The sequence below is a fragment of the Drosophila erecta genome, unplaced genomic scaffold (assembly GCF_003286155.1).
Source record: "Drosophila erecta strain 14021-0224.00,06,07 unplaced genomic scaffold, DereRS2 tig00000055-arrow-pilon, whole genome shotgun sequence".
Lineage (NCBI taxonomy): Eukaryota > Metazoa > Arthropoda > Insecta > Diptera > Drosophilidae > Drosophila > Drosophila erecta.
The window spans coordinates 6792591-6805910 of record NW_020825200.1 but is presented as its reverse complement, the minus strand read 5'-3'; the positions used below and the strand labels follow the sequence as shown (position 1 = coordinate 6805910).

Genomic DNA, 13320 nt, shown 5'->3' with positions numbered 1-13320 from the left:
CCATTGACACTTCAGTTCGTTAGATTGATAGCATAAATGATTTAGGGAAAAAATAAAATCACAGGTGATTGAATTAGGTATAAGCATTTACTACTGAGCGTTCTTTTTAATGTGTCATTACAATGGCCATTTCAGAGCTTTGATAATTCAAGGAATTATTTTTCAGTGTATGGAAGGAATCGTTGTCATGGTCACGTTCAGCATCTGGTGGTGCTTCCGGCCGGCGCTCCGCACGAACGGACGATGAATAGCGGCCATGTTCCAAGTTCCATGCTCCATGCGCCAGCCACAACAATTGTCAAACAAGCCAGAAAAATGGCGGCTTTCAGCTGCATCTCCTCCTGCCACTTTTACTCGGCTCCTCCGGACGCCGGGAGCACTTTTAATGCAGCTCTTATTATCCTCTAACATTTTCTTTGTACTCAGCTAGCTGGGCTGTCTGAATTATGACTTGGTATGCGTCCAGTTTTGGGACTACGTATTTATTTAATCATTTGAATACCTCAGACTTTCAATCAATGATAAATTCTACCATTTAAAAATAAATGCAACTATTACTAATAACCTATTGGACAATGGCAAGAGATGAAAAAGGGATACAGATGCAAGTAAGGAAACGCAGTGTGGAATCACGATCAGATTAGAGAAGTTCATCTACCGAACAATTTATAACATTTTGAGAAACCATTTGAGAGATAGAATATGCACCGTGCGGCTATCTACGTTCACTGGGCACCGGGGAAAAAAAACACAAATAAGTGGCCCAGAATCATTTTCAATTAGCGCTCAGCTTGGAACATTTATGGGATTTGTCAAATATGTAATTTGAGGAAAACTTTGTTTTATGGTTCCGTGGCTTTTTGAACCCGCAAATAAACATTTGCGTAATGCTCACAGTTTGTCCCATTGCCTTTTATGCAAAAGTTGTAAACGACTAGGACGGCGAAGAGTCCTCCGGCGCAGCTCCTGGATATCCTGTTTTATGCCCGACGCCCCATCCCCAGCTCCTCGCAAAAGTTGCCGCAGTAATAAAGGAGATTACCGTGCACATAACATGTGAGTAGCCGGAGTCCAGTCGGAGATGGGGAAGATGAGAGGGATTGGGCAAGGTCTGAAATGATTTCTGGCCTGGCCGCAAAAGCCAAGGGATCCTTTGAGGCGGTCAGGACATGGATATACTGGACTCTGCAGCTTCTCCCGGCAAAAGAAAGTTGCACAGTAGAAACGGCACATTCATAGAATATGCATTCAAATGTGCGCAAAAATTTTGAACTACATTTTCTTATACTCCTCTTTTTTCTACTAAACGTTAACCACAATGGGGTCTAAAAGGATCTACTTGAGCATGCCTCAATGAAATGATATTAAGTTTTATAATGGTTCACAGTCAATTTTTTCAGTCTTTCAATCGCCACTTCATTTCGGCTAATTTCAGTAAGTAATGCTGTTTGAATTCGCTTTATTTATTTAAAACGCACATACAGATTAGGGCATTTTTATGCTACCTTCTAATCGCACCAGCTTGGCTATGCACAACTCTACCGCATTTTGAAACCAGCCTTCAACGTCGCTGCCGTTGGATTTAAAGTAAAGTTGGGGTAAAACAGCAATCTGTAAGTTTTTCGGTCTCAGCCACCGTCATTTAATTTGAGAGCAACAACGGTAAGCGCATAAGCAACCAAGCCGAGGAGTTAAAAATTTCTTAGCCAAGAGTTTTGCTTAGTTTTTAATTGCAATCAAAAAGTTGTGTACCAGAGAGCAATGGAGGGAGCTCGCACATAGGGGCTGTCCATGAGAAGTGGACAGTTTGGCCAGTTGGTCCAGTTGGTCCAGTTTTGTCACCCCCAAGGTCCCAGTCATAATGACAAAAGCCGAGACCCACTCAAATGGCAATAGAGGATGAACCCTGAATGTTGCATTTGAGAAGGGCGTCGAGAAAATCCCCGATGGCTCGGAGTGGACCGCAAAATGGCCATGCAACCAATTCTCCAGCATAAAACAAGCCAAGTCCACACCCCAACACGTTGTCCTTTTCCATAGTCTCGGTCTCTAGCACATCGGCAAAATGCTCTGTGCGGACTTAATGATTTTTGGCTTAAAGTTTTACCAGTTAGCAGTATTTTTGCAAGTAGTTAACATTTTATGAGACAAACCACCCCACACACCTCTTTCTTCGACCAAATGCCCGGGGGTCTTTGTTTTATGCATTTTCCAGCTAGCCCACGAAGAACTTGCTCGCTCTCCGTCGCTTTTCCTATCTTATGGGGGAAATCAACGGCGGAGCTAGACCAATTCCAGGACCAAGACCAAGATGATGACGACACACAAAAACGAAGCGAAACTTGATAAAAACTTTTATCATAACAATTTGTGTTGTTTTGCTTAGCTACTGCTCCTCGTGCTCCGGCTGCCCAAATAAGAACAATGGGTATGTGTGTATTTGGTGTGCGTAATGAGAAAAGTGTAAGGGCATAGCCCAGGGCTCTAGGAGAGCTACAGCTCGTCGCTTAAAGCATTCAATTTAGGATCTAGCATGCTGTACATCTCATGTTTAAAATTTATTGCGGAAAATAAACCAATTTAACCTTTAATCGCAAGGCCTTTAGCCTAAAAATGTATCTCCCTTTAGGTTAGTCTTGTTTATAGACAATAACTTAGGTAAATAAGTTCTAGTAGAAGTTTTGAAGAATTATAGCTTTATCTCATAATGACATTACTTGATGTAGGTATTATATGGCACTAAAATAAAAAATCCTAAGCATATTCTTAAGTACATATTCCAGATTCGATCAAGTAGCTCATATGGTAGTTAGCTGGGTTACCTACCAGTTTGCGGAAGATCAGTCGCCATGGACACCAACCCAGTGAACTTCAAACTGTAGGTTGAGCTTTCACCTATATTACTGGCAGTAACGATGGCTCGAACGGCGACGGCTCTTGAGTCAAGTTCACAATAAAACCGTGGAAACCTTGCCCTGGCTCATTCAGTTGGCTGTTGGCGCTCGGCTTGGCTTTTTGGCTTTTTGACTCACGCGATCGGGAAACGCGTTTCGCGGCAAAGGCTCTTCCAATAATAACGGGTTTCTCGGATGCGACACTCGATTCGGAAGCTTTTCTAAAATAGCCAATATCGTGTGTGGCAATCACTTAAGCCCTACAGTCAGCAAAACAATAGCATTAAGAGCAATATAACCTTTAGCATTTTTACATCCCATAGCCTTGGCTTGGGCAAAGAGTTTTAATTGAACACAACTTTAGCCGGTTCGAAGCTGTTTTAGCCAACTGGTACTGGTACCTTACCTACATTAACAACTACCACCGAAAAAACACCTGCAAATCAGCATAGGCCCAATTGTCGCACTGTGAAGTGAGCCGAAGTGAAGGTGTAATTGCGCATAGTGTACAAAGAATATCGAGTATAAGAAGTGGCTTAAAAAACCGGGTAAGACTCCATAAATCAGCTCAAGGAAGCAGAGATCATGTTCAGTTGCACCAGGTGTGTCCTTGAGGCTTGTGATTTAGGAATAAATACCATCGTACAAGTTAAAATTAAAGTTATAAGTCAAAGGTGTTGCATCTCGTATGCATTACCTTCTTGTGTGTTTCGATTCGGCCAGTATGCTTGACCTCTTCCACCGTTACCACTAAGGCAATAATGACGGGCGTGACGTATACGCAACGTGGGTAACAAAATCATAACAATGAATGCGTGCATATTAAATGGTGGTTCGTCTATCGATCGTTATCATCCGTTTGTTTTGGTACTGAGCGCAACAAGTTGCCCATATAAAAACACGTTTTTGCATGCTAATGCCCAGACGGTAGCCGATTGAAGTGTTTGGAATCCAAACTGAGCAAATTTGAATGCGTTTCATTGTACCATTCATTTGAATATATGTATGTAGGTGTAAGCTGTTTGCAGTGGAATGAAATGCTAGCTTGAGTAGAGGAAAATACCCGAAACATTTTGCCATTTATGTGAGCATTCCATTTCCTTAAAGCTCTTGTCTTAAAGCTTGTCTTAAAACTCTTGATTTAAGATAAAACCAGAAATATCTGCTTCTGACCCATCACGGATCTCTGAAGTTAATGACGTCACAGTACCCATTCTCTAAACTTTATGCAAAGAACAAAAATAACAGAAAAAATATACTTCTGATGGTTCTGACTCATGCCGCGGGGAAATCACTTTTTTGTCGCGACGTCGACCATTGAGAAGTGAGCATTTTTAAGCAGAATTCAAAACTAGTTTTATAAAGAGACCAACATGAATAAAAATGCGAATGTTTTATTGCGGATTTGGACGTCAATCATAAATAATTGATCCAGGTTCTCAACGAGTCTTTTTGAATTTGGTTGATATTTCATCAATGTAGATTTTAAACAAAAATTGGCGTAGTAACATTTTCGCTTGATTTCGATTGCAAAAACTTGTAATTATTGTTGTGGCAAGAACCTGAAATGGTACACTAATGTAAATAGATTTGCAGGCAATTGCAAAAAATATAAAAAGGTATTTATGTTCATAGGAACTATTTAATAAAAAATGTATATTTTCTTATTTTACGTTTACGTTTGATCAGAACAAATGTTTGTATGCACAAAATCTTTAGAAAATTTAACAATTCCAAAAATGTATGAGACAATAAAACAAACTTTTATTATCATGCCAAATTTCAATCAAAAAACGTGCTCCTTCACGGCAAATTAATAATTGTAAATTAATGCAAACAATACGTGTCAATATTTTTGCAACAGTCAACCGGTTCATCAAGTCAACCATACCTATATTTTGTTTGCATACAAGTGCATATACATTTATATTGTACATATATCATTATATCACTCACGGCTTAGCAGTTTTATCTCTCACACCAATTATCAACTTAAGTGATTCCGTAAATAAAGGAGTTCATATTTAGTTTGCTCACTTAATTGTTCAAGCTCTGGCATCAGCCATTCAGATATTTATTTATTAAACAAACGTAATTTTTTAGCAAATATCCACACTAGATTGCTTGTCTCCGAAAAACATCAAATTTATTACACATTACTTCAACTTCAACTGTGAATTTGCTTAACTGAATTGGTATCAGTTCAGAATCAGAACTCAAATCACCTTAAGTGCTATATATTTTATTGAAGCCAATTACTTTTACGAGCTGTATTCAAATTACAAGTATAGCTTTTGTTGTGTGTCAAGTTGAGAAATGCATCCAATCGACACTCTGTTAAAACTCTTTTATAATTTGTAAACGTTTCAGCAGATAAACTTTTTAAATCTCTTATCACAACCAGACAAATGCCATAATTCAGTATCTAAAGGGCAATGCAGCGAGTCTCTCTTTGTATCCTATTAGCCATCTAAGTTTATCTGGCTCGTGACAGTGACATCATATCTTATCTACAAGATCAGTGGGTTAGTCTGATTGTCAGTTATACAGCTTGAGCAAAGAACATCCCAAAAACGATCTAACTTAGTTCAAGTCCACAACTCGTTGCTAACGGAACGAATAATTTCAGTTAGATTTCTGCCGGCAATATGGATACGTCGCAAAGGAACCACCAAAATGCAGCCTTCGTGGGCGACGACGGACGCAGTACGGCCAGCACAGTGGAGATTTCGGTAGGTTTCCCGTGAAACAGTTGGAGCATAATCCACGAGCCAACTAATCATCGTTCTATAGACCAACAGTTCAGCCCTGCGGGCTAATTCCGATGACCAGGAGGCAGCCAAAGTGCCAGAGGAGCGTGCCACTTGGGGCAAGGGCGTGGAGTTTCTGATGTCCTGCATCGCCATGTCCGTGGGCCTGGGAAACGTGTGGCGATTCCCCTTCACTGCCCTCGATAATGGCGGTGGCGCCTTCCTCATACCATATCTCATTGTTCTGTTCCTGATTGGCAAACCGATTTACTATCTGGAAATGGTAATTGGCCAGTTTTCCAGTCGCGGCTCGGTTAAGGTGTTCGATTTGTGCCCGGCCATGAAAGGTAAGCGTCCCAGATTTTATTGCAGCCAGTTCGAAGATGTCATACTCTTGTTAATAAGCCAAAAAAAAAGTAGCTTCTTAAATAACATTTTTAAAGACAACGCTAGCACATTTAAGAGTGGTTCAATATATTTGTAGAAAATTATAGTTGCAAATTATGCTTTTTTCTCAATAATTAGTAATCTGAATAATAGGAACTTTTTAAAAGAAATAATAAAATTGCAAAACATATCCCTTTTCCGGAAAATCATTTGTTTCCGAATTTGAAACTACCCCTTATGAGCAAGAGCATGACAACAGCGAACTGCAGAAACTACATCATCATTCTGTTCATCAACTCGCCCGCTCGTGTCCCGAATACGCGACCACAACTATAGGTGTCGGAATCGGCCAGGTGATATCCATATCCATGGTGACCACCTACTATGTGGCCATAATGGGCATAACCCTGCGCTATCTGTACGAATCGTTCCGGTCGCCGTTGCCCTGGTCTGAGTGCCGACCGGAATGGGAATCCTTCTGCGTGGCGTCCAGTCTGGGTAACACCTCCCGGCTGGCCAGCCCCATGGACATGGATAGGCTGCCCCAGCGGCAGCCCGTGGCATCCGCGGAGTTGTATTTTCTGTAAGTGGTTTGTTCCATCTGCCTGTGGTTGTTGCCCTCCGATTGCCTGTGTCATTGTGGATTGGTTGCTGGTGTTGCAGTGGCATGTTTTTCGATGGTGTTACGGGTATGTGTGGGTGACTGTGCACTGTGGGTAATCTTATCGCGGCTCGAAACGCGAAATCACAACGGCATACTCAAGTTTATTGCGCGGCCGACAAAGGCGCGGAATGTCCGCTTTATTACACCACTAATTGAATGAGTACCCGCATCCCTCTGGCGACAATTCTGGCACCCATTGCCATCAATTGTGCTGCAGTGGCTCTGCAATAGACCGATGCGATTGCAACAGCCAAACAGAAAGTGATACCATCCACTGGCAGTTCAATTGACAGCCATCGCCATTGTCAATGGCTACATCCAATTTCAGATTGAATAACCCCATAACAACAATGTGTGGCCTTGACCCAAACTTGAAATATTATAAAACGCGATAAGATACAATTCCACGCTCCTTGAACTATCTCAAAGGTCACGGTCTCAACATAACACTTCAACTATATTTGAACTAAAAGATATTTGAGCTTAAAAGATATTTTTACAATTACTAAGCTTACAACAGAAGAACGTTTTAACAGGTACTTTTACCTCACTAAGCCAGTTTCAGTATATAATCCCTTGTGCTAGTAATGTTATTTAAAATTGTGCTCCACCTAGTAATGGCTGGTTACTTCTCTAACTATGACAGAGCAACAAAACACAGCTTCTCACTAACGAATTTATGTTTTAAGCCTCCTTTTCCTAATCATACAACCATCATACACCAAAACACTCCCTTCTATGCCATTTGATTTGTGTCCTAACTCTTTCTTTTCGTAACTCGTTTGTAATCGAATGGCTAAAGGTGTTGGAGCTGGCCAGGCTTTCCAGGTGTTTATGCTGAGCACTTACTATGCCGCCCTGGTAGCGATAATTGGCCGATATTTCATTGAATCATTTCGCAACCCATTGCCCTGGTCCACATGCCGTGCGGAATGGGGTATCCACTGCATTAACTCAGCCCCCGATGCGAGTAATTGGTCTCGAGTGGAAGGCGCTGATCAGCGCCCTCAAAATTACACAATGAAATCACAAAGCGATCGGGTCATCACCAGTTCGGAATGGTACTTTGTGTAAGTTCTAAGTGTCGGGGAAAACACGGTTACCAAGTTCACAAAATGACTATTTGTATGACTAATATCGCCAAGTTCCAAGCTTACTAGGGCTTTAAATATTACCCCGTTCTATTTTGGTTAATCAGTTTTCAAAAAGAATTATTATTACTCACATTGCTGGTCATTTAGTGAACTTCAAGTAAAGTAATAGCGCATGAAAATACCAGTTAGATGTTGATGGCTTTGTTTAACTTTAAATACTCGGTGGTGGTCTGCTATTTGCAATGCTATTTGCGCTGATTAAATGATATCCTTTCCCCGTAGTACGGAAGTGCTGCACGAGAAACCCAATATCGAGGAGGGAATCGGCCTGCCAAACTGGGAGTTGGTCATTGGGCTGTTCGTCGCCTGGGCCTGTGTGTTCCTCATCATTCGTCGCGGAGTGAAGAGTTCTGGCAAGGCATCCTACTTCCTGGCCCTCTTCCCGTACGTCATCATGGGTGTCCTTTTGGTGCGAGCTGTGACTTTGCCTGGCTCAATCGATGGTATATACTACTTCATAAAGCCGCAATGGGGAAAGATTCTGGACCCAAAGGTCTGGTACGCAGCGGTAACCCAGTGCTTCTACTCCCTGTCCGTTTGTTTCGGCAACATCATCATGTACTCCTCGTTCAACAAGTTCGGCCACAACGTGCACAGGGATGCGGCCATTGTGACGGGTCTGGATACTATGACCTCCCTGTTGGCTGGATTCACGATTTTCGGTATACTCGGGCATCTGGCCCACGAAATCGGAACCGATGACATCGGTTCAGTGGTGAAGGGCGGTGCCGGACTGGCCTTCATCTCATATCCCGATGCCATTGCCAAGTTCAAGCAGCTGCCCCAGATCTTCTCAGTGCTGTTCTTCCTCATGCTCTTCGTCTTGGGCATAGGATCGAACATTGCCATGACCTCCTGCTCGGTGACCGCCATTCGGGATCGGTTTCCCAACTTTGGGCAGTGGCAGTGCTCGCTGCTCATAGCGGTTGTCAGCTTCATCATCGGATTAGTGTATATAACACCGGTAAGTGTTGAGTACTTGCATATTTTAAAACTTTGCCAACTGTTTGCTGTGTATCTTAGGGCGGTCAATATATGCTGACTCTTGTGGACTTTTTTGGCGCCTCCATGATCGCTTTGGTGCTGGGAATCGCCGAGCTGTACACCATTGGATGGATTTATGGCACAGATCGCCTGTGCAAGGACATTGAGTTCATGCTGGGTCGCAAAGTGGGCCTGTACTGGAGACTCTGCTGGAGCATCTTTACTCCAGTGATCATGACTGTTATTCTGATCTATTTCTATGCGACCTACCAGCCTCTAACCTACAACAATATTGTCTATCCGAATTGGGCTTACAGTTAGTAGTTCATTGTGCATCAAAGATACAAGTAGTTAATACCACTTTATTTTTAGCTATTGGCTGGCTGATAACTGCCTTCGGAATTCTTCAGCTGCCCATATGGATGATTGTGGCCATTGTTCGAGATCCAGGTCAGACTCTCGGTGCGAAGATCCGTGGTGCCTTTACGCCGAAGAAGAACTGGGGACCCAGTGACCCTCTTCTCCGGGAACAGTATCACAAGGAAATCGAGAACGAATTGACGCCGAAACGGGGTCAGGGAATTTGGGCTGCCATCAAGCAAAACATATTTGGTTGATCCATCATCAGCGTGGACAAACTTGCAACAATCGCTCATGTAAATAATCGTAATTTAAGAGAAAAGAATTTAAAAGATCTTGTATAAATCCTAAGTCTGCCAATAAACTTAATAAGTATGTAGCAATGTGGTGTCCTTTGAACCAAACGCTCTGCTAGGCTGTATTTTATGAATTGTCTTTTAATTTTTGTAATGCAATAACTTAAACGGTGGTTACCTATCCTATCACCTTGATTAACTTCTAACCCATCTCAAGCGTAGTGTGAGCTATTCCAAAAAGTAGGGATTCGGTTTTCCTGGTCTCCTTTAAACACCATTACATAGCCTCGCTTCGCTCCACTTCCCTTTGACCCCGCAAATTGACCGCAACATTTGACAATTTTCGGCATTTGCCAAATCCGCCACAAAAATGGTGGTCCGGGCAGGAGATAGAGAAAATCAAGAGAAATGTTATGTACTTTGTCTCCGTTACTGTTCCAAATCAAACAAAGGCGGCAAAGGCAACCGGAGGGTCCAATTCACAAAAGCAGACGACGGTCACTGTCATTGTCAGCGAATCACAGTGGTTAGAAAGTTAACATTTTGTTAAAAAAAAAAAATAGATGTTAAAATCTAAAAATGTTCTCAGCTACTAACCAGGAGTGTTTTTTGCTTGGGTGTACATATTACAAATTATATCAATGTGTTTTCATGAGAGTTGTTAGACTTTGTTCCACTGTGCGAATGGAAGAATGGCGGGCAGGTCGCCGACGAAGCATCTTAGAGATAATTGCTTTGATAAGGCTTCGCGTTCGGTCGAAAAAAGGAGCTCGGGGCTGTCCAAAAACATTTTTTATAAATGTCGCCAAATATTTACATGTCGCAGCTTTGGGAAGCCGTCCAGCCAATTTTTTTTCTCATGGCCACCTTTGCCTATTTCCACCAAGTTTCACCCTGGCCTGGCCTGGCCCGCATTGGCCGCGGCTTGACTTTGCCAACTGACCGGGCGCAGTGGCTTCCTGGCCGGCGATAGCGATTCCGGATGGTGGTGGCCACCGTCGCGTTTGTGGAAACCGCATAAAAGTCATTGTCACAGCAAATGGATTAATTTTCGCGGCACGCTGACATATATACCTCTCTTTCGCGCTCACTCTTTAGCACCCACTCTGTCCGTTTGTTTTTCCGACTCTTTTTTTTCGTACCGCTTACTGTTTGGGTATATGTGTTCTAAGACAGCGTGTAGTTTTCCGCTTAGGAGTAAATTATTTTATTTTTAGTTGGAATATCTTATGTCATTGCCTTAGTACGTAATTCCCTTCTACTTGATTACCTTACATTTTACATAACATTTTACATTACAGGCTACTTTACTTTTGTTTTCAAAACTCAATATGTAGATTTCAGTTTGGGGTATTAAATAGTCGGAAAACTTTATTTTTTGGGTGTATAGAAACATTAAAAAGCCTGCTCTGCGGTTGAGCAGGTCGCTGGTGGGGGTGTGGGTGTGGGTGTGGGGTGTGGCATTTACCGCAACAATAATTACGTTTTGGGTGGGGTTTTCAGATCCTGATGCTGGCACGGAAGTGTATAATGTTGCTAAGTAGTTGCGGTCATTTGTTGTTGTTGGGTGACATTTTTTGCTCCCTCTGTCTCATAATGTAGTTGTTGTTTCGTGTTCCGTAATTATCCTGAAAGGCAACAGGAGGTTTATTTCCCGCTATAAATGCTTCATAATTAAGTTTTTGTGGCTCTTCAAAACAAGTAAATAAGTAATTTTCTTATATCCTCTTCACCTTTAAATGTATTGTACGCAAAGGAGTTTTTAAACAAAAGTCAAATGATTAACTAACAATCCGTGAAGCCTAAGGCGCTCTAGTTGATGATATAAAGCAATGTAAAAACATAAATATTTGTTTGTAATCCAAAAAGAAAATGTGCGAAATCAGGAGACATTTTAATAAATATAATATATAGTTTATAATTTTTCTTTTTTGTTTTTACCTTTACCCCATTCAACAACTTTAGGGACTATACCCTTTTTCACTGTCCCTAAGACAACTTTACCAGTATTTTTCTTTTTAGCGGTACTACTAAGCGTTTTGATTTTCGGTTGTCCTCTTGTAGTTGTGGTTGTAGTGCCATAACGTCTTTCAAAAGAATCGTCTACATTAGGTTCCTGCGGATATGATGTCGTAGTTTCCAGATCTGAATGATCCATGGGCGATGTAACCATTGAAGAAGTTGGCAAAGGCTTTATTGTCGCAGTGGCTGGCTTTGAAGGTTTCGGTGTCGACTTTTTCTTTGTTACACCTTGCCTATATTTATTCATTATTTTGAATATCATATCAAGAATTTTAGCTGCCTCTTGTTTCTTTTTTGGCACGGTAATGCAATTGCGTAAGCAGTCGGTTCGATATCGAAATCCGTTTCGACAAGTCAATTTGGGCTGGCAAAGGTTAACCTTTGGGTTATGAAACCATTTTAGTTTTTGTGATAAGCAATCGACAGCGTAACGTTTTTTGCAAGTACCTAAACAAGAATTGTAGAGATTTAATAATGTATTTTAAAATTAATTTGTAATTATAATTAATTATAATTAATTTGCAAAATAATTAATTTTGTATTTCTCAGAGTTGACTTTAATTCGACTTAAAATCATATTTTTTCATATTTTCCTTCAATTTGCTTACCAGAAGACTCCTAAACTAAAAACTTATTAGTGGGTGGGCGCTAGGTTTTTTATATATTTTATATATATTCGACTTACTGCGATCGAGTGGCGCAAAGCAAACAGCTATCAGCAAACGAAAAATTATTAGCACTAGGAACATGTCCTCAAGCATAACTGTGCAATGGAGATGTGTCAGTCCACAAATGAAAATACAAATTGTAAAAGTTTAATCCGTCCAAATGCAATTAGTTAAGCCATTCTCCACCAAGTCGAAACGATTTGCGAATATCTTTCTTTGCCACAATAGCTCTATCTTGTTTAGTTGCCAATCAGAGCGAGTGCCAAACACTTGGGCAAACTGCAGGCTAAAACTACTATTCGCAGAATGGTACATAGTAGTAGTATCGCAGACACAAAACGGAGTGCTATTTAACTAAAAGCTAAAAAGCACCGACAGAAGCCAGTCCGCAAACTAAAACTCGCCTTTCTTGCCTACGCTCACAAATGCATCTGAGTTGGCCAAAAACCCGCAGACATGCGGGGAAAGGGTGATTCGGGATCCGAAACTAATCACCAATTAGGGATGGCATAGAAAGATGAATGCTGTTGGTTCAAGAGCTTACAGTTTTGTATTAGCCACGTTGATTCCAACGTGGAATGTAAATACTAAAATGTTGAATTCTTTAGTGTGTTCTTTCTTGATTAAGAAATGTTTAAGGGTCATTTTACCGGGTAACTCGGTCACTTGCAATCACGCTCACATCTCCAACTCATTCGCACTCCAGCTCGCAGATAACGTGGCCAAAAAAATAGCCCAGCCAAAAGAGAGCCAGCATAGAAATAGAGAGAACGGATAATAGAGTGAAAAAAGCAGACTGGAAGAAATTCGATGTGTTCTTTGGAGATTTGGCAAGTAAAGTTGCCCGCTCATGCGAAGAGCAGCAAATGTGTGCAATGGGCACAAGTCCTCACCCATCCTTTTTCCCTATTTTCGCCAGTTTCGGGTGAAAATTTCTATGTAATTTCGCGGGTAAAAAAACGTTGAAAATGTTTGGTGTTTAGAGTAACTGACAGGTGCATCGCGTTTGTGTGTGTGTCCGGTGGGCGGAAGTGGGAAATGTGTGGGTGTGGGTGTGTTTGTTTTTGTGGCCGGCACATGGCGATGAAACATATGGGCGGGTGGCGAAAATCGGATAAGGATACAGAAAAATAAAGTAATT

General features: G+C 41.4%; 2 protein-coding genes across 6 annotated transcripts; one reads left to right on the top strand and one right to left on the bottom strand.

The window, feature by feature from the left end:
* The first annotated feature begins 2956 nt into the window (after positions 1–2956).
* Positions 2957–9572, top strand: LOC6541623 (sodium-dependent nutrient amino acid transporter 1). 4 transcript variants are annotated; one of them, XM_026979196.1, is made up of 7 exons: positions 2957–3442; positions 5528–5626; positions 5688–5991; positions 6368–6614; positions 8072–8813; positions 8873–9149; positions 9206–9572. In XM_026979196.1, the coding sequence occupies exons 2-7, from the start codon at positions 5543–5545 to the stop codon at positions 9448–9450; spliced, it is 1899 nt and encodes a 632-aa protein (XP_026834997.1). In that variant the 5' UTR covers positions 2957–3442; positions 5528–5542; the 3' UTR covers positions 9451–9572. The 4 variants fall into 4 exon arrangements, with proteins under 4 accessions (XP_026834997.1, XP_015015089.1, XP_026834996.1 ...); XM_015159603.2 differs by having other exon boundaries at positions 5524–5626; XM_026979195.1 differs by lacking the exon at positions 2957–3442 and adding an exon at positions 3451–3496 and having other exon boundaries at positions 5524–5626.
* Positions 9573–10823: 1251 nt separating this feature from the next.
* Positions 10824–12352, bottom strand: LOC26526169. 2 transcript variants are annotated; one of them, XM_026978949.1, is made up of 3 exons: positions 12197–12352; positions 11431–11958; positions 10824–11117 (listed from the first exon to the last, which is right to left on the bottom strand). In XM_026978949.1, exons 1-3 carry the CDS (start codon positions 12270–12272, stop codon positions 11113–11115), a joined length of 609 nt encoding a protein of 202 aa, XP_026834750.1. In that variant the 5' UTR covers positions 12273–12352; the 3' UTR covers positions 10824–11112. The 2 variants fall into 2 exon arrangements, with proteins under 2 accessions (XP_026834750.1, XP_026834751.1); XM_026978950.1 differs by having other exon boundaries at positions 11494–11958; positions 12197–12349.
* Positions 12353–13320: the final 968 nt, after the last annotated feature.

Excerpts from the sequence above, each read along its gene's own strand:
- LOC6541623 (XM_026979196.1), top strand. The coding sequence starts at position 5,543 with ATGGATACGTCGCAAAGGAACCACCAAAATGCAGCCTTCGTGGGCGAC. Across the intron at positions 5,992-6,367 it reads TTTGTGCCCGGCCATGAAAG|GTGTCGGAATCGGCCAGGTG; the intron begins GTAAGCGTCCCA and ends CCACAACTATAG. Across the intron at positions 6,615-8,071 it reads TCCGCGGAGTTGTATTTTCT|TACGGAAGTGCTGCACGAGA; the intron begins GTAAGTGGTTTG and ends CTTTCCCCGTAG.
- LOC26526169 (XM_026978949.1), bottom strand. The coding sequence starts at position 12,272 with ATGCTTGAGGACATGTTCCTAGTGCTAATAATTTTTCGTTTGCTGATA. Across the intron at positions 11,959-12,196 it reads CTTTGCGCCACTCGATCGCA|GTACTTGCAAAAAACGTTAC; the intron begins GTAAGTCGAATA and ends ATTCTTGTTTAG.